Source organism: Peromyscus californicus, unplaced genomic scaffold, assembly GCF_007827085.1.
Source record: "Peromyscus californicus insignis strain IS unplaced genomic scaffold, ASM782708v3 Scaffold_11__1_contigs__length_118956290, whole genome shotgun sequence".
Taxonomy (NCBI): domain Eukaryota; kingdom Metazoa; phylum Chordata; class Mammalia; order Rodentia; family Cricetidae; genus Peromyscus; species Peromyscus californicus.
The window spans coordinates 113,962,770-113,983,200 of record NW_026294402.1 but is presented as its reverse complement, the minus strand read 5'-3'; the positions used below and the strand labels follow the sequence as shown (position 1 = coordinate 113,983,200).

The 20,431-nt window shown below is 48.1% G+C and overlaps 1 protein-coding gene across 6 annotated transcripts in view; it reads left to right on the top strand.

The window, feature by feature from the left end:
- Scn5a (sodium voltage-gated channel alpha subunit 5) overlaps nucleotides 1-20,431 on the top strand; it is a 99,544-nt gene that overhangs the window by 74,470 nt on the left and 4,643 nt on the right. For all 6 annotated transcript variants that reach the window (XM_052724190.1, XM_052724177.1, XM_052724157.1 and 3 more), the window contains 7 exons: nucleotides 7,997-8,170; nucleotides 11,558-11,680; nucleotides 14,054-14,335; nucleotides 15,704-15,757; nucleotides 16,356-16,493; nucleotides 17,056-17,160; nucleotides 18,630-18,900. In XM_052724190.1, coding sequence (XP_052580150.1) covers nucleotides 7,997-8,170; nucleotides 11,558-11,680; nucleotides 14,054-14,335; nucleotides 15,704-15,757; nucleotides 16,356-16,493; nucleotides 17,056-17,160; nucleotides 18,630-18,900 — 1,147 coding nt within the window. The remainder of the gene's footprint in view (nucleotides 1-7,996; nucleotides 8,171-11,557; nucleotides 11,681-14,053; nucleotides 14,336-15,703; nucleotides 15,758-16,355; nucleotides 16,494-17,055; nucleotides 17,161-18,629; nucleotides 18,901-20,431) is intronic.

The window sequence follows — 20,431 nt, the reverse complement described above, 5'->3', positions numbered from 1 at the left end:
CTGTGCAGGAAAATCTCAGGCTGGCATAAGTGAGGAGGAGTTTTGGCAAGCATCTGGTGAATCTAATCAGGGTAGACAGCCAAACACTGTTGCTAAAAAACCGTGTCAATGATATATTGGGAAAAAGAAGTCTGAAGTGTTACTTAAAGTTATAAACTTGTTTAACAGAAAGCAAACTATATCCCTTCCAAAGTGCTGAGGGTGAAAAATTAAGAAAATGGATCTTTCAAGAAAAGAAAAAAAGAAGCAACAAGAAAGTGTAGAAAACAGAAAATGATATGGTCAAGCAAGACCAAGCATATTTCAATAATAAGTGTAACTGGATAAAATTCACTTTTTAAAAGGAAAAGGACTCTGATCTTGAAAAATGTCAGCCTTGTACAACAAAGTGACTCAGAAATAGTAAACATGAAACAAAATTTAAGGGGGTTGAATATCCTTTATCCAAACTGCTTGGGTCCAGAAGTGTTTCAGATCTTGGAGGTGTGGGCATTTGAGACTATTTGCATAAACTAACCAACTGAGCAACCTAAACACAAATTCCATAAATGCACAAAATTTGGAATTCGGTGTCACAGCAGCTCTCAAAAGGTTTCAGATTCCATTTTTTTTTTTTTTGCATTAGGGATGTATACTAGTTGCTTTTCTCTTTGCTATGACAAAATAACTGACCAAGAGCCCCTTTAGGGAGGAAAGACTGGTTTAGGGTCACAGCGTAAGAGAGCGCAGCTCATCCTGCCTAGGGAGGCATGGCAGCCAGAGCACAAGGCTGCTTACCCACATCTGGGCTGATGGAAAAGAGAGCACAGAGAGGTGACTTTTGGCCCTCATCTTGCTTTTTCCTTTCTTCTCTCCCCCCCCCCCCCACCTGTGGGAATAATGTCACTCATTTCAGAGCAAGCAGATTAAACGCTCAGTTAATCCTCTCTGGAAACACACTTACAGATGTGGCCAAAGATGTTTCCATGGTGATTTTAGATCCAGTCAACTTAACAATGAAGATCTCGTGTGTGTGTGTGTGTGTGTGTGTGTGTGTGTGTGTGTGTGTGTGTGTGTGTTATTGTGTACATGTATGTGTATATGTGTGTGTGTCTGTGCTTATCTGTGTGTATGTGTGCAGGTGTCCATGGAGGCCAGAATTGGGCATCAGATCCCCCTGGAGTTACATGTGGTTGGGAGCTGCCCAGTGTGGTGCTGGGAACCAAACTGGTCCTGTACAAGAGCAGTGCATGCTTGCAAATAATGAGCCATCTCTCCAGGCCCCACATTAAAATATTTTGAATAGCAATAGAATTATTTTCTTTCTTCAGAACGAATTACTTTCTCTCTCATTAACAGACATGACAACAGAAATCAGGGTGTTTCTTGGTGTGTTAATATAAAACAATGTTGAATTCAAGGTAAAAGGCTTGAAATAAGACAATGAAGGCCCCAACCTACAATTAACATACAACTACTGGGGCTGGAAAGATGGCCCAGCAGTCAAGAGTATGTACTGCTCTTACAGAGGGATTTCAGCCACGTGGAGTGGCTCACAACTGCCTGTGACTACAGCTCCAGAGGACCCCAACACCTCTAGCCTCTGTGGACACCTGTACTCACACTCACATACTCTCCCCCACACCGACACACCACATATATGTAATTAAAAATAAAATACACCATCAACTGCATTAGTTGGAAAAATATATGTAGTATGTGAATAAATTCATGGAAAAATGCGACTGTTGGAGCTGGAGAGGTGGCTCAGCAGTTAAGAGCACTGGCTGTGCTTCCAAAGGGCCTGGGTTTGATTCCCCACACCCACGTGGCAGCTTACAACCGCCTGTAACTCTGGTCTCAGGGGATGTGCTACCCTCTTCAGGCTTCTGTGGGCACCAGGAATATGAGTGGTACATAGACACACATGCAGTTAACACTTATACACATAAAAATAAATAAAATAATTTTTTTAATTAAAAATACAATTATTATGATTATTGCTTGGGATTGCATAGCACTTAAAACTAAAGCAAAAAACCCCTGAGGGAAAACAGAAAAAAGCAATTGTTGTTGTTTTGGTTTTCTTGTTTTTTGGGTTTTTTTGTTTGTTTTTTTTTTCACTGTTTTGGGGGCCTGCCCTTCAGCTCCCAAAAATAAATACACAGAGACTTATTCTTATTTATGAATGCCCAGCCTTAGCTTGGCTTATTTCTAGCCATCCTTTCTTAAATTATACCATCTACCTTTTGCCTCTGGGCTTTTACCTTTCTCTATTCTCTATTCCTTTCTTTCCTTCCTACTCTGTGGCTAGCTGTGTGTGTGGCTGTGTGACTGGCCCTTGGCATCCTCCTCTTTTTGTCTTTCTCCTTCTGCTATCCTCTCTGCCTGGCAGCCCCGCCTGTCCTTCCTCCTGCCCAGCTATTAACCGTTCAGCTCTTTCTTAGACCATCAGGGGTTTCAGACAGGCACAGTAACACAGCTTCACAGAGTTAAACAAATGCAACACAAAAGAATGCAACACATCTTTGCATCATTAAACAAATATTCCACAGCATAAAAGAATGTAACACATCTCTAACTAATATTCCACAACAGCAAGGTTTTTTTTCCCCCAAGATTTTTTTGAGTGACCAATTAATTGTTTGATTCAAGAAATTAGAAATACAAGGCCAGTCACACAGCTCAGCAGGTAAAGGCCCTTGCCACACAAGCCTGACGACCTGAATTCCTTCCCCAAAACCCACATAAAGGTGGAAGGAAAGAATGAACTCTATCGGGTTGTTCCCTGACCCCCACACACACTGGAACATGCACACTCACCAACCCCCTCCCCCATACAATTATCAATCAGCTAATAAAATTGTTTTAAAAATAGAAATGTAAGAACAAGACAATCCTGAGCAAACCAAAGGATCTGATTAATGAAATAAAATATAAATTAATGAATTAGAAAATAAATAGCAAATTGGCATAAAATTCTATAGCTAATTCCTTGAAAATTCTATAGCTAATTTATGATTTATAGAATCATAAATCACTAGCTAATCTAATTTCTCATGTTTCCCAGGATGGAGTTTGTCACAATTGGAGAGAAGAAAATAATTCCATTGCTATTTAAATATTCTAATGTGGCAGCTGGAGAGACTGCTGGGTAGTTAATAGTGTTTGTGCTCTTGTACAGGACTAGAGTTTGTGTCCCAGCACTCATAGTGGGCAGCTCACAACCACATGTGACCCCAGAGGGATCTGATGCCCTCTTCTGGGCATCTTCATGGGCACCTTTACACACACACACACACACACACACACACACACACACACACACACACACTTAAATAAAATAAAATGGGGCCTAAGGGAATGGTTAAGTCATTAAGAGTGCTCACTGCTCTGGTAGAGAATCTAGGTTCAGTTACCAGTACCTACGTGCAGCTTACCTCCATCTGTAACTCCAGTTTCAGGGATCTGACGCCCTCTTCTGACCCCTGTGGGCACTGCACTCACATGGTGCACAGACATACATGCAGCCAAAACACTCATATATGTAAATAAAAATAGATAAATATTTAAGAAAAAAATCTGAAAAATAGCCTAATGTATGGAAAAATGGAAAGTATATATATTATTTCTGTTAAAACTAAAGCTGATTTCAAAACCTTCAAGAATATTGAAAAGAAGACACACCAGTTTTCAGACCTCAGACTCCATGCTTAGAAATAATGGTGCATTTATCTGGTAAAATGCAAATTGAATCCAGTAATAGATTTTAAAGATTAGGTATATCACATATATATTCTAAAATGTCAAAATGATGATAATGTCTCAAAATCAATTTATGAGTAGAAAAAAGATAACATACAATTATCTAAATGAAGGCATAAAATCTGATGACGAGAGAAATAAAACATTTTCTTAATTTACTGAAAAAGTCAATTGTTATCATTAGTTTCTGTCATCATTAGTAGTAAATCACTCAAAACGTTTTCATTAAAGTTAAGAATATGGAAAAAAACATTTAACTACTTTCTAGTATTAATCATAATAATAATCATTAAGTACTTACCAGTGTAATTAATTAAGTATAATAAAGAAAATCAGTTGAACATAAAAGCAAGAATTGAAGCCTGGCATGGTATCACACCCCTTTAATCTCAGCATTCAGGAGGCAGAGGCAGGTGGATCTCTGTGGGTTCCACAACAGCCAGGTCTATACAGCAAGTTCCAGGTCAGCCAGAGCTGTATAGTGAGACCTTGTCTCAAAGAAAAAAAAAAAAAAAAAGAAAGAAAAGAAGCAAGAATTTAAAACCAGGCTGGGAGATGGTGGCTCGGAGCAGAGTACTTGAGCCAGGACCTGAGTTTGGGTCACCAGCACCGGTGAAGCTGGATGTGTTAGTGCACATCTGTAATCCCAGCACTTCTTCAGCAAGATGGAAAACCCCTGAGGCTCATAGGCCAGATAGCCTGGCACACACAGCAGCAAATTAGAAACCCCACCTCAAGCAACATGGAAGGTGAAGATTGACAGGGTTATCAGCGTGACCTCCACATGTATATGCTGCATTCACACACACAAACACGCACACACCTGAATACATATACATATAGCACACACACACAAAAGATTAAAAAATAATGGTAGGCCTGGAGGGATGGCTCAGTGGTTAAGAGCACTTGCTGCTCTTGTTGGGGGCCTGTTTTTGATTCTCAGTGCCCATATGGTGGCTCACAACCAACTATAACTCCAGTTCCAGGAGATCCTATGGCCTCTCTGAGGATACTAAGCATGCGTGTCGTACGTAGACACACATATAAGCAAACACACACATGCAGTAAAAGGCAGTCATAATAATAGAAGGTGGCGTTGAGGCTGCAGCTCAGTAACAGAGCACTGAGTGAGGACTTGGGATTCGGCTCAGTGGCAGAACACTTGTCTAGAAACAGGTCGGGCCCTGGGCTCCATCCCAGCACCCAAAGGAACAAACAGAGCAGAAAGACCTTTGGCAGATCTAAGCAAACAGAGAAATGTCACATACAGTAAGATCGACTTCTGATTAGTGGATTTTATGCAGATTTTTTAATAAAATGTTGGAGCAGTTGACAAACCACTGAGAAAAATTTATTAAAATATATATTTACTTTTTACCAAATATATATTAGATTTTTTTTGAAATCATAATATAAAAACAAACCACAAAACTTAAAGGTTGTGGGGAAGATTCTTTTCTAGTCTCAGAATGGGTGAGGGCTTTTTTTTTTTTTTTCCCTTGGTTTTTTTTTTTGGTTTTTTGAGACAGGATTTCTCTGTGTAGCTTTGCGCCTTTCCTGGAACTCGCTTTGGAGACCAGGCTGGCCTTGAACTCACAGAGATCCGCCTGGCTCTGCCTCCCGAGTGCTGGGATTAAAGGCGTGCGCCACCACCGCCCGGCTAATGCTTCTTTCTTAAAACCAGACGTGAGGTGTGCAACCTTTGAAAAGATTGACAAGTATTAATGTGTTCACTTTAAAAGAGTAAAGGTTCAGAATAGATTGTTTGTGTATACAGTGTGTACACATTCCATGGAGTGAGTGAGTGAGTGAGTGTGTGTGTGTGTGTGTGTGTGTGTGTGTGTGTGTGTGTGTGTGTGTGTGTATGTGTGTGTGTGTGTGTAGATCAGAGGACAACTTACAGGAGTTGGTTCTCTCCTCCCATCATGTAGGTCCCAAGGATCTCAAACACCTATATCCTCAGAACCATCTTGTGAAGCCCAGTTGGCTGATTTCTGAGGCAGGGTCTCACCACATAGCCCCAAATTAGTTTGGAACTGGTAGCCTCCCACCTCAGCCAACCTAAGCGCTGGGATGACACCCACCACACCCAGCTTTGCGCTCTTGCAGAGGACCTGAGTTCAGTTCTGGCAGCTCACAACCAACTATAACTGCAGCTCCAAGGAATCTGATGCCATCTTCTGGCCTCAACAGGCACCGCACTTACATGCACATACCCACACATAAACACATGGTTAAAAAATAAGATATTTTTAAAAAGTAGTTTCAAAGCAAATGTTTAATGTAGCCTGTAAACTCATTTTGTGTGTATGTGTGGGCACACATGTATATGCACACACTCACAGGAATGGTATCTGAATGTTAGTGCCCATTCCTGTATGCTCATGAAATTGGAAATGCCAATTTTGATCATTTCTGTGGTATTTTATTTTATTTGTGTATTTATTTAGGGCTCCTGGAGCCTTATGCATGCTTCTCACTGATCTACATTTCCAGGCCTTGTTTGATTCATAAGTAGCACATTTTTTTTATTTCAGAAAAAATAAAAACACAGACATAAGTAGATTAATAGAGCTCCACTTTTATTTTGAAGCTTCTGAGTCCATCTGAGGGCCTGCATTGTGCTGCTGTGCTGCCCACACAGGCCCAATTAGCCATACAGAGGCCTCAGCTGTGTGTCCCCAGGCACTGCAGCCGCACTTACCCCTGGACCTCAGCAGAGGCCCTGAAGTCAGAGAGGAACCCAGGGGTGACTGGAGGACGCAGCTCCCCAGGATCCCTGGTGACATGTTGCCTAGACAGGGAGCCTCAGAGCACACTCCGACTGGAGAGGTAGCTGGAGAAGGAACAAGCAGAAGGCCAGAGGAGGAAGGGCAGCCGGAAACCCCGGTAGTGTGGCAGTGTCCCGGGTGGCTCGGAAGGGATGCGGGGTGGAGGCAGGAATAAGGAAAGAGGGGGACATCTTTTGTCGTCTTTAGTGTGCTGGGGACAGGCAGTCCCAGAGCTTCAGCCATGCCAAAGCAAGAGCTCCTGGCTGAGGTTGCACATTTGACTCCTGGATTCTGAGGAGAGTCTGTTTGCCCTGGATGTCAGAGCCCACAGGGTTTGTAGTCATTTGCTGAAAATTCCGCTTTGGCTGGGCACGGTGGCGCACGCCTTTAATCCTCAGCACTCGGGAGGCAGAGGCAGGTGAATCTCTGTGAGTTCCAGGCCAGCCTGGTCTACAGAACAAATTCTAGGCCAGAAAGGGTTATATAGTGAGACCCTGTCTCAAAACAAGAAATTAATCAATCAGTTAAAAATAGTGAGTGCTGTATGGCTAGTATTTGGGAAATGTCTGAATATCTGTCTTTTAAAAAGACAGAAAATTCTGCTTTGGACCAAGTGCTGCTGGGATTTTGTTTACTTAAGTGTATTCATTATACGGGGACTCTCAGTCATAGTTAGAATGGAGTCCAATATAAATTCCCATGGAAAATGGTAAATGTACAAGATAAGTGGAGTAAACACAAAATGAAGGGAAAACCAGAGCAGTATTGAACACTATGTCCAGCACAAAGCTGTGAGCTGAGTGCCTGTTCCCTCTCTCTGGCTTAAAATGGGCAAGTTTTGGAAAGCTTAATTCATTTAATTGTTGTCTATATCTTATTTATTTATTTAACTCAATTTATTTACTTACTTGTTTCTCCTATGATGGGAATCGAACCTGGAGCTTCACACATGCTAAGGCAGGGCTGACTACAGAGGCACAACCCAGCATTTATTTATTTATTGTTTAATTACTTTTTATCTTGAGGCAGGATCTCACAAAGTTCCCCAAGCTAGCATTGGTATCTTTCCCCTCCCCCTCCCCCCTCTCCCCCTTTATCTCTTCCCCTCTGTCTCTCTCCAGCTAAGACAGGCTTTATGGTCTCAGCCTCCCAAGTAGCTGGGATTCCAGGCCTGCAGCACCAAGCCCAGCCAGGCACGTGACCCTAAAGGTGTGCTAGCCCAGAACTAACACTTGCTCTTTAGTGTAGGAGTACACTGCCCAGCTATCCACCTACAGTGAGGACAGTCTCCTAGTCTGTCCACGGTTGATGGGGAGGAAATCACAGCTGTGAAAGGAGGCATTACCTCACTTCCTATGTGTCTGTCCTCAGTTTCCCTGCTCCTAAGCAGTATCTGTTTCTAGAAGTTATGTCCTCTGCAGAGTGAACTGCTTGGCAGGGATCTGGACTCTGAGCCCTCCTGTGTGCCTTGCCCACAGGCCTTTGAGGACATCTACCTGGAGGAGCGGAAGACCATCAGGGTTCTGCTGGAGTATGCTGACAAGATGTTCACCTATGTCTTTGTGTTGGAGATGCTGCTCAAGTGGGTGGCCTATGGCTTCAAGAAGTACTTCACCAATGCCTGGTGCTGGCTTGACTTCCTAATTGTGGATGTGAGTGGACACATGAAGGGGACCCAAGAGGCAGGGGCTCATGGCTATGCAAGGGATGGAAGGATAGGGCCAGGCAGAACCACCATGCAGAAGTCGGGGTGCTCAGTCCAGGCAGAATCACCATGCAGAAGTGGGGTGCTCAATCCAGGCAGAATCACCATGCAGAAGTGGGGGTGCTCAGTCCAGGCAGAATCACCATGCAGAAGTGTGGGTGTTCAGCTGCATTGTGTGGCAGGTGAGCAGAAGGAAGCCAAGTGTCTGAAGCCTAGACTTTGGTCAGGGAGGAAGAGGGCAGCTGAGAGCGGAGGCCTGCCTCAGAGCAGGATCTGTAGGAGACAGTCAGGAGCAGAGATCTGTTCAGGCAGGGTCCTGGGCCAGAATCAACAGTGAGCATGCTGTCAGAGTGACCAGAGGGAGGAGGTGAACAGACACACCTCTGCAGACCCCAAGGGTGGACCACAGCAACTTAGGCCCCCTAAACTGAGGACCGGCAGAGAGTCTCCATGCCCACTTGGATTGTGAGAGGATGTCAATTAGACTTAGGTGCAGAAACCACTGGGAGATTGAGACGGGCATCTTGTGTGAACAGGAGGAAGCCTGAACTGAGGCTGCATGGACCATCAGACCATTGGGAGACCTTGTCTGCCCAGGATGTGTCCTAGGATGGCGAGTGCAAGGAATGAGCATGTTCTCTGAGCTCTCAGTTGGCAGATTGAGTGGGAAGCCCTTTCCCTGAACTTCCTGGACTCCAGGGCACTGCAGGATGAGTTTAGGACAAATGGGTCAAGTTGGGGGATAGACAGAGCTTGGGGGAGACAATGCTCAGAGTGAGGAGCAGCCCCGAATCTACTTTCAGTGAGGGAAGAGGGATTTGGGAGCCCAGGTGTTTGTGCATCCCTGGGAAGTGGGGTTTGGGAACCCAGGAGTGTGTGTGTCCCCGAGAAATGGAGCTCAGGAGCCCAGGTATTTGTGCATCCATGGGAAGGGGGGCTTGGGAGCCCATGTGTGTGTGCGTCCCCAGGAAGAAGGGCTCAGGTGCCCAGATATGTGTGCATCCCTAGGAAGGGTTCCACAGGAAATGATGGGCATCAGGATCTGCAGCCACGTTCCAGAAAGTATGGATTTGTTGGTGGCCCTTGGGCTTGGCCCTGGGGTTTGCACGCCAGCAGGGACTGACTTGTTGGTGGAGAAGAGGCTCAGATGTAAGAGACTTAGTCAGGTGTGCTAAGTCCTCACACCTGTCTCAGGCAGAGAAGGAACCCAGCCCCAGTATTCTTAGCCAAGGCATAGCTGAGCCACCACCAAGGCAATGTGGGATGGAGAATATAGGGAGACCCTTGGGTGTCCCACATAACCTTTTGCGGTTACCCCTCAAGTGGCCTCAGGTGGTCTCAGCCTCAGGTGGTCCCAGGTCTCAGGTGGTCCCAGGTCTCAGGTGGCCCTAGGCCTCAGGTGGTCCCAGGCCTCAGGTGGTCCCAGGCCTCAGGTGGTCTCAGCCTCAGGTGGTCTCAGCCTCAGGTGGTCCCAGGTCTCAGGTGGTCCCAGGTCTCAGGTGGCCCTAGGCCTCAGGTGGTCCCAGGCCTCAGGTGGTCCCAGGCCTCAGGTGGTCTCAGCCTCAGGTGGTCCCAGGTCTCAGGTGGTCCCAGGTCTCAGGTGGTCCCAGGTCTCAGGTGGTCCCAGGTCTCAGGTGGTCCCAAGCCTCAGGTGGTCCCAGGCCTCAGGTGGTCCCAGGCCTCAGGTGGTCTCAGCCTCAGGTGGTCTCAGCCTCAGGTGGTCCTAGGTCTCAGGTGATCCCAGGCCTCAGGTGGTCCCAGGTCTCAGGTGGTCCCAGGTCTCAGGTGATCCCAGGCCTCAGGTGGTCCCAGGTCTCAGGTGGTCCCAGGTCTCAGGTGGTCCTAGGCCCACATTCAAGGATTATGATAAGTCTGGAAGTCTCAACCCACCTAGAGGAAAAGTGACAGCAGACAATAAAGGAATAGAAATAAGCCTGTTGGTGCTGGCGAGGTGGCTCAGTGGGAAAAGGTCACCAAGCTTGATGACCTGAGTTCAATCCTCCAACCTTATATGATGGAAGAACCAACTCCTACAAGCTGTCCTCTAATCTCTAAACATGCACCATCATACACGTGTGCGCGCACAGGCACACACACACACACACACACACACACACACACACACACACACACTAAGTAAATGTAGATGATGTTTTTAAATACACATTACCTGAGTATGAGAGTACAGCCTATAATTCCAGCACTCAGGAGACTGAGGCAGGAGGATTATTATGGGTTCCAGGCCAGCCAGGGTTATATAACAAAAACTGGACTCAAAAAGGAGAGAGACAGACAGAGAGACAGAGAGAGAGAGAGAGACAGAGAGAGAGAGGAGTCAATTTGGTATTACGTTGGAGAGTGAATTGCATGGAGAAAAGAAACCGGGAAGGGCAAGGTATTAGAAGTGCAGGAACCGGATGTACGGCAGAGGGAAGATGTAAGCCACACCTTTAAATAATCTAGCAGGAATGTGACCCCTGAGTTGGCTTGAGGAGAGCTGACTCTGTAGGTGTCTGTCAGAACATTCCAAGCACTATGCCTGCCGTCTCTGAGAAACCACTCCAGAGTGGCTGGGCAGAGGGAGCGGGAACAGGAAAAGGCACATAAGGCCTTTGCAAAAACTTGGGCTTTTATTTAGGATGAAAAGGGGACTAGCCAGGCCTCTTCCTCAGTACCCCTTGGCCACCCCCACCACCCAGTGCTTCCCAACTTAGGAGAAAGCTCTAGGGCTATGGCTCCTAGGCACAGTCCTTCCCAGCCAGGCCTCCGCAGCACCAGGGTAAAAGGCAGGGGTCCAGGAAAGACACCATTTCCAGACTGCGGTCACAGAGAGTAGAGACATAGGGTGTTGGCCCTCAGACCTTTGGCATGGCGGGGTACACGGAGGGGAGTGCTAGGGAAGAGGGAGGGAACAGACAGTGGAGGCTCCCGTCCCTGCCTAGGTCCTCAGAAGATGTCCGAATGTTACAAAGTCCAGCTTAAGGGACGTGCCCCATGACTGTCTGGTGCTCGTATGCAGCCCAGGACTGCCCTTTCTTCCCCAAAATAGACTTCCTTGGGAGAGGAGAGGACCAACTCAAAAATCGTACTTAGAAGCCCAGGCACTCTCTGCTCAGCCACACAAACAGAATAGGAACAACATATCCCAGGGGTGGGGTTAGTGGTTGTGACATGCATATAGCCAGCTCTCTAAGGGCCTATAGACAGGACAGTCTTGGCTTGCCCCAGCCCTTCAAGGCTCCGGGAAGCCTGGCTATCCTGCCTGAGATGAACTGAGAGCCTACAGCCTGTCTCTGGAGCTGCCCCCGCCTTCCCTCCACTCCCTTCTCTGCAGGTCTCGCTGATCAGCCTTGTGGCCAACACCTTAGGCTTTGCCGAGATGGGTCCCATCAAGTCACTGAGGACACTGCGTGCACTACGACCCCTGAGGGCCTTGTCACGATTTGAGGGCATGAGAGTAAGTGGAGCTTCCACCATCCTAGCAGGTGGAGGAGGCGGGGACACACCCACACCCCCTGACCAGGAGGCCTGAAGCCGGGATGGTCTCCCTGCTGAATTTGAGGAGTGTGGTCTGGAATCTCTCTCTGCACAGAGTTCTTCCAGCTCTCACCTTCAGGAGGGAACTCACCGGAGCACAGTCTCACCAACACCAGGCCCATGGGCACCAGGGCCCTCTACTTCTGCCTTCCACAGGGGCCCAGCTCCTCCTGTGCCACTCTGCAGGCTGGCCTGAAGTTCCTCACCTTCCCATGTCCTTATGTGATGGAGAAGGGCAGTGTAGCAAGGCCAAGGAAGGTGGTGTGAAGTAGACTGTGTTCTCACCTGCAGGTGACAGTTTGCCGAGCATAAGTTCATGGCTTAGCAAATGCCTTTGTGATTCCACAGACATTTAGGGGGTGCCACATTTTACCAAAGAATGTGAGCATGTAAGGCAAATTTTAATGTTGCTTTTAAAAGTGTGTGTGTGTGTGTGTGTGTGTGTGTGTGTGTGTGTGTGTGTGTTACACTCATGAGCATGGGGGCCCATGTGCCATGGCATGCGTGTGGAGATCAGAGAGCAACTTTCAGGAATTGGTTGTGTCCATCCACCCTGGGTTCTGAGGACCAAACTCAGCTTGCCAGGCTTGTACCTTTATCGGCTGGACCATCTCTGCAGCCCTATTTCCTTTTTAAAATAATAATTTTAGTTAGCGTACAAAGTAACAGATTTCTTCATGACATTTTTATATATACTAGTTCCCGTAGGTGCCCCCACCTCCCCCCTCCCTGCCCCCACCCCTGCTTGTCCCCTTCTGTCCCCTTCCCATTTTCATATCGTGTATGTTTGTTACCCTCCCCACACCTCTCCCTCATGGGCCCCTTTCCAGGTCTCTACCCACACTCACTCCCACACAGACATACATATATAAAAACTAGAAGCTGGATCCACATGAGAGAGAACAAACAGTATTTGCTGTCTGAGCTGGGTTACCTCACTTCATGTTTTCTAGTTCCATCCATTTTTATGAGACGAATTTTAAAGCCCCCAAGAAAAACAGCTGTGAGGGAGGGATGTGGGTCTCCAACAGAGCATTTGCCTCCACGTGTAAAGCCCTGGGTTCGACACCTGCCCCAGCCCTGAAAAAGAACTAGCTATGATAGGCAGCAAGAAGAAAGACTCGCATGCACGTGTGTGAGCGCATGCACGTATGTGTGCGAGTGTGTGTGTGTGTGTGTGTGTGTGTGTGTGTGTGTGTGTGTGTGTCTGTGTCTGTGTCTGTGTCTGTGTCTGTGTTTTAACACACACAGTTCTTCATGGCTTCAGAGAACAATGTCTGTGTCCCCCTGCCCCAGCAGGTCCCATCACACAGCTCATCATTTGGTTGATGGCTTTGAACTTTGCCCACACCACCAATTCATCACACTGCTTAGTCCTGGCAGGAACCCACCCACAAGGGAGTAATCAGACCAGCGTTAGATGTCTCTTTGGGAGCCAAGGACACTTGATTCCAGAGGGACACGGTGATGCTAGGTGCCAGGAATGCCTCTGATGTGGCTGCTGGCTGCAGTGCCAGCCAAGGGCAAACTCCTGAGGCTTCTGCATGGTGCGTGGTGCCCTAGGGAGCTGCGTTTCCCACCTGCTCCAGGAATGGCTTCAGCATGCCAGCCCCCATCTTGACTTTGGACCCTCTGTGCCAAAACAGAATCCACCCCAGCTCCACCCCCGTCAGTGTGGTCAATAGCTTCCTGGCCCTTGAGTGGGCCAGAGTTTCCCAAGTGTATCTGTCAGGAAGCCACCTTCGGGGGCTCAGAAGGAGTGTCAGGAGTCAGACGGCACACTCTGCAGACATAGCAGGGGTCCCCTGGGTATACTTGGGGGAACCATCCTCTCCCGGTCACAGCAGCCCTAAAATAAACCAGAAGTTTAGCACAGAGAGCACAAGGACCAGCAGGCCTGCCTGCCTGACACAGGACCTAAAACCTTCAGCTGTGTCTAAGCCTGCCCTACCCACTGGACTCCTGGCAGCCTCAACCAGCAGAGAACCCATTTTTATGAAAATTGAGTTTTTCAGATCATAGCTGAAGGCAAAAGAGAGCTGGAAGGGAAAAGACTGGTGTGCTCTGGAGTTACCTCAGCACTTAGGGCGTAGATGAAAAGGTCTCTTGATTCTCTATGACTCCCCTCACTTGCCACCAGAGCTCTAGCCGTGGAGTCAACCTCCCCCATGACTGGAAGCTCCCCACTCCCACAGCCACCTGTGGCCAGAAAGTCCAGTCAGTGGGGGGACGTCTTGAAAAGAGCATATGCTCTCTGCAACCCCGAGAACTGAGTTCACTCTCTGTCCATGAGGTGGTGGTCAACGCACTGGTGGGTGCCATCCCCTCCATCATGAACGTCCTCCTCGTCTGCCTCATCTTCTGGCTCATCTTCAGCATCATGGGCGTGAACCTCTTCGCTGGGAAGTTTGGTAGGTGCATCAACCAGACGGAAGGGGACCTGCCTCTGAACTACACCATCGTGAACAACAAGAGTGAATGTGAGTCCTTCAACGTGACTGGAGAACTGTACTGGACCAAGGTGAAAGTCAACTTTGACAACGTGGGGGCCGGGTACCTGGCCCTTCTGCAGGTGGTAAGTATGAGAGAGCAAGGATCCCCTTCTTCCATTGGTGGTGCATCAGAAATATGTCCCTCACATATGCCTAGTGTGGGCAGGAGCAGGCCAGTGGGGTCATGCTGGGTCCCTGAAGTAGGGTCACAGAGCCCAAAGAGGCTAGAATTTCCTGGGGATGTGGCTCCTTGGGAAGTTCGCAGAGTCTCAGTTCTATATTGAGTATACACTGTCCAAGGTGTGTGGCATGGGGATCAAGCCAGCACTAGACAGGACCAACTCCCCAGCCGTCAGTCAAATGGACCTCTTTAGGTGGCACAGGGTAGATACAAGACTGTCGACTCCCCAGGGACTGAACTGTTAGTAAATTGTGATTGACCAATATTATATCTTGGGCTGTTTAAAAGAATACGTTTGAGATGGGGACATTAACGGAGTGCTTGCCTGACGTGCGCAAGGCCCTGGATTCCTGGTCCCCGCCCCACCCTCGAAAGGAGCACGTCTGCTTCCATCTTTGATGTGCAGGTTCTCTCGATTGTCCGTTTACTTTATGAGCAGGATGGTGTAGAGATTATAAACCCGCAGGGCTGAGGAGATGGCACTATAAATAAAATGCTTGCCACACAAGCTTGAGGGTCTGAGTTCAGATCCAGGCACGTACATCAAAAGCCAGGTGTAATGCCTGTAAACACAGCTCTGGGGAGGTGGCGACAGGAGGATTCCTGGGGTTTGCTGGCCAGCCAGTCTAGCCACTGAGCTCCAAGTTCAGTGAAAGACTGTCTCAAAAAAATGAGAGGGCTGTCCAGGTCGCTGCCCTGTGCTATGCCTGCACCGTGTGAATTCTGTAATACCGTGGCTCTCGACTCTCTCTCTTCCCAGAGGTCACAGCATGGTGGTGGGAATATTTACATCAGAGAATTTGGCAAATATGTTAGGGATTTTCCTATCCTTCTGGAAAGGAAGTTGCTACTAGCCACTCGCCAACACAGTAGCAAAAAGGATCCTGTCGTTACAGGCAGGACACAGCTGGCCAGATCAGCCCTGGGGTCAGTCTTTGAACAAGGCCACCGTCTGGATCCTGTGCTGTGTTAGAATCTGAAGTGTGTGTGTTTTGAGGAGTGGACCTTCTCCTGGCCTTACCAGTCCCAAGGCCTCCATTGAGAAGCCTAGCATGACCTTCTTGGGGTTTCTGCTCAGTGTCTACTCCATCCCTAGCTCCTGCAAAGGCCTTTCCCTGGGCCACTCAGCCTTTTGGACACTACTGAATGGGTCGGCTGGGGCCTTCTTGCTTCTTGTAGGAGGCTGTTTCCAGCCTTCATTGAGATGGGAGTTCTCTGTAGCTGAAACAGAGTGCCAAGTCTGATGACCTCCATGCTCTCTCCCTCACAGGCGACATTTAAAGGCTGGATGGACATCATGTATGCAGCTGTGGATTCCAGAGGGGTAGGTTGCCACTAGCTTCTCCCAGCAAAACCAGCATGTGAGGCTTCTGGTCTCACGGCAGGAAGAGCAGGATGTGCTCAGGTCAGCCTCAGGTTCAGCATCCTGGGGATGCTCAGGCCTGGCCCTGCGGCAAAGCAATGTGGTCTTTCATGGAGTCCCCAAATTCCCAAACACGTTTCAAATCCAACCCACTGTGGATTATTCATCCTCACTGGGGGGGGGGGGGGGAGGCAGCCGAGATGTAGATGAGTTTCTCCTTGTCCTTGTGCCTCACCCAGTCATACTGATGACTGAGGAAAGACTGAGAGATGAGTCAGTGTAACCCAGTCTCTCATTGGCCCAGGGACTGAATGCATACTAATATGGGGTCACCCCTTAGCGTGGCATGCCAGATGTCCTTGCCTGCCTCCATCATCTCCACACACCCCTACCCTCCACCTCTGGCTACCACTTACCTCTACCTACCCACCTCCACTCTAATCACAACCATTCAGAGTCACATACACCTGGAATGCCAATCCTCTGGACACACACACCATGGCCCCCACTGCAGCCCCATCCTGCCTGTGTGACAACCCTGTCTGATTTTTCCCTGCAGTATGAGGAGCAACCACAGTGGGAATACAACCTCTACATGTACATCTACTTTGTCGTTTTCATCATCTTTGGCTCCTTCTTCACCCTGAACCTCTTTATTGGTGTCATTATTGATAACTTCAACCAACAGAAGAAAAAGATACGTAGAGTATTGGCTCCACCTTGGGGGGCGGTGCAGGGGAGGACTGGGTGACAGAGGCCCCTGTCACACCTGCTCTCTTGGGAATCAGCCTCTTTCTTTATTCTGATGAAATACAGTGGGGAGGGTGTGGACATGGCCATGAAGAACAGAAGGGACTTTGGTGGGTCTCTGCCTTCCCCCATCTAGCTAAGAGATTCAGGGGTGAGAATTTGGATTATAAACCTGATCTGTGGTCTAGAGTTATGGGTAGGGCTGTGCAGAGGCCCAAGGAGACACACCAGAGAGGCCATGATTAAGCTGTAGCCAAACCAAGTGAGATGCTCAGAGAGATGCCTCTGTCTGGCTGACTGGAGACTGGACCTGCAGGCCATAAAACTGTAAGGATTTCCCAGGGAACAGGAACAGGGAGGGACCCTGGAAAGGCAGATTTGGGGTGAAATCTCTCCAAATACACCCACCTTTTGGGACAGAAAGTTATGAAGTGGTTGAGCCTGGCACCTTCACTCAGGAGGCGAGATCCTGAGAACCCCAAATTTACGTTAGTGCTGTCTTTCTATACTTAGGGGGTCAGGACATCTTCATGACAGAGGAGCAGAAGAAGTACTACAATGCCATGAAGAAGCTGGGCTCCAAGAAGCCCCAGAAGCCTATCCCACGGCCCCTGGTGAGCTAGGCTCCCTGGCAGAGTCGGGGAGGGTCTTCTCAGGAGTCCTGGGATCCTCCCTCGAGGCCAGGCGTCAAGAGCCCTGGAGTCTTCCACCCAGCTGAAGGCACTCTCAGAGTCTCACCCACACAGAGGTCTGAGCCTCACATAGATGGTGGGGACAGCACGAGGAGGCAGAGACGTCCAGGACACACTGCATACCCACAGGGACTCAGCGGCTTCCCCTCCTTCCCTTCAGGGGGCCAGGTTCTTTTCAGAGAGTGTAGTGAGCTTGTACATCCCTACCCCACTCACAGTCCCATCATCAGAACATCGGTAACCAGAGAACTGTCCCCTTGTGAGCAGAGCCAGGGTGGGTACTGGGCTCTCGGCTAGCCTGACTCCGTGGCTCCATCAAGCCCTTCTCAGAAAAGCAGGATGAGGAATTGAGTCGTGTGTAATTTCAGCACTTGGGAGGCAGAAGCAGGAAGATCACTGTGAGTTCATAACCAGCCAGGACTACATATTGAGACCCTGTCCTAAAAACAAACAAGCAAAAAAAAAAAAAAAAGAATGGGGGGAATATTCAAATTAGGTGAGATGTCCCTAAACCACCAGCCAGTTGGAGAGGCCCAATATTTCAAACCTTCCATCTGATCCCTCCCTTCTCACCCTGTCCTCTCCTAAATTAGGGGTGTGTGTGTGTGTGTGTGTGTGTGTGTGTGTGTGTGTGTGTGTCAAAGAGAAAGGACATACTTTTAATCCTATCTCTTCCTTCAAATAATCTGGGCTCATTTACAATTAAAGAGACATAGAGTAGCTGGCGAGATGGCTCAATGATTAAGACCGTGTGCTGTTCTTGTTGAGGACCTGAGTTCAGTTCCTAGCACCCACATCAGGCAGTTCACAGCTGCCTGCAACTCCAGCTCCAGGGGTCCAATAACATTTTTTGTATTCCACAGACACCTGCACTCATGTGTACATACCTACATGAAGGCCCACAAATATACACATTTGAAAAATAAAATGTTCTCTAAACATATAAAATAATTTTATTCAGTAGAACAAATAATATCCATTTCATAAAAAGCATGAAGAAAATCTATTAATCTGAAGGCAAATACAAGTGCTAGGATTGAAGTTTAAATGTGACCTTGAACCTCCAGGATGTAAGACGAAAGAGCAGGACAGTGGATGGTGTGCTGAAACCCAGGATAAAAGTCTACCTGAAGTCCACCTGAAGTCTACCAGGATGGCCCGGTGGAAGAGGGAGCCTCAGGGCTGAGCCAGTTCCTGGAGGGGATGGGCTATCAGGCAGGAGGGCCAGGTGGCCTACCTCCATGGTTTCCTCCTCCACATGTGCCATGCAGTGGGGGGTGAGGGCCATAGTCTCCCAGAGGGTGGTGAGCAGGATGCGAGTTGTCTGGGCTGACTGGCAGCAGAGTCTCCTGGGGTCCCTTCTGCACTGAGCCCCTCATCTCTTCTTCTAGAACAAGTACCAGGGCTTCATATTCGACATTGTGACCAAGCAGGCCTTCGACGTCACCATCATGTTCCTCATCTGTTTAAACATGGTGACCATGATGGTGGAGACAGATGACCAGAGCCCTGAGAAGGTCAACATCTTAGCCAAGATCAACCTGCTCTTCGTGGGCATCTTCACAGGCGAGTGTATTGTCAAGATGGCTGCCCTGCGCCACTATTACTTCACCAACAGCTGGAACATCTTCGACTTCGTGGTTGTCATCCTCTCCATCGTGGGTGGGTATGCAAGTGGGCGGGACTGAAATCCTGCCCGGGCCCTAATCCAGCCCTGTGTTCTCTGCTCATGTCTCGGTTCTCTCACCTTCTTTCTCTGTATTCTTCACCTCCCCCGCTCCCCCCCATATTCCTCCTCATCTCTCCCTTCCCTCTTCTTTCTTTCTCTCTCTCTCTCTCTCTCTCTCTCTCTCTCTCTCTCTCTCTCTCACACACACACACACACACACACACACACACACACACACACTAGCACAGACCTACACATCACTCTAAAAAGAACTTGTCTGGGAGGGCCCATTCAAGCCAAAGTGGCCAACCTGAAGAGAGCCCAATACCCCATCCTGCCCCCACCCTCCCTGGGACTCAGCTCTGTGGCTATTCAGAAAATGTCAAGAGACAGATTTCCTGATAGTGTAGAAGACATAAATCATTCCTGAGAATGGAAAATCCTACAGTCCAACTTGTGTGCTAGGTTCTTGCAGAATTACTGCCTCCTGCAATTCACCTGAGGAGGGACAACACAGGACAAGAGCTTAACACAGACACAGTCCCCACCACGTCTGTTCAGTCCCGGAACCCAAATTCCTATGACAGCTTTATTGAGATGTGATTCATGTACTGTAAAATTCACAGAAGGTTAACTTAAAATTCACTTGACAGTGAACATTCTGTGGATCTCAATACCATTAGGCATTGCTTCACACGAGGGATATGTTCTGAAAAATGTGGCAATTTCATCATTGTCTGAGCGTCACAGAATTTGTCTAACACAAAGACAGCTACAAGGTCACTGGGCAGTACGATCCTGTAGGGCCATCGTCACACTGCTCTGCCGTTGGCTTGACAATGGTTATGTGGAACGTGACTGGACTGTCACCAGACTGAGCAACCACTGCCACTGTGCAATGCTAGCAAACCCCCAAGAGAGACTCTGCCCACTGGTATCCCTCTTCATGTCTGCTCTCCCTCAGCCCCTGGCAACCACTAATCTAAAATATGCAAGAATTGTCAAACCATTTTCCGAAGTGGTCGCCCCATTTTACATACTCACCACTGGTAATCAGAACTTCCATTAACCCACCTCCTCACCAGCACACGGCCTGGCTTTCTAGGGTGGTTACAGCCACCCTGATGAGAGTGCTGTCTCATTGGTGTTTGGGTTGCTAATGCCCTGGTGGCTAATGAACCTGAATGTCTTTTCCTCTGCTTACTAGCCATTTCTTTGTCTCCCATGGAGAAAAGCTGTACAAAACTTTTGTTCATTTTAAAAAATTAGAGTATTTTATCTTTTTTATTGTTGAGTTGCAAGAGCACTTTATCTATTCAGGATTCTAGTCCCTTATCAAATACACAAATCAAAAATATTCCCTCCTCTTCTCTGTTTTTTTCCTGTCTTTGTGCTGTCTGTTGAAGCACAGGTGTTGCCATTTGTCTGCTTTAACCTCAGTGAAGTCTAATGTTGAGTCTGTATATTTTGCTTTGTTGCTGTCCTTAGAGCCCAGCCCTTGACCCCACGCCCATTCCTGTGAGT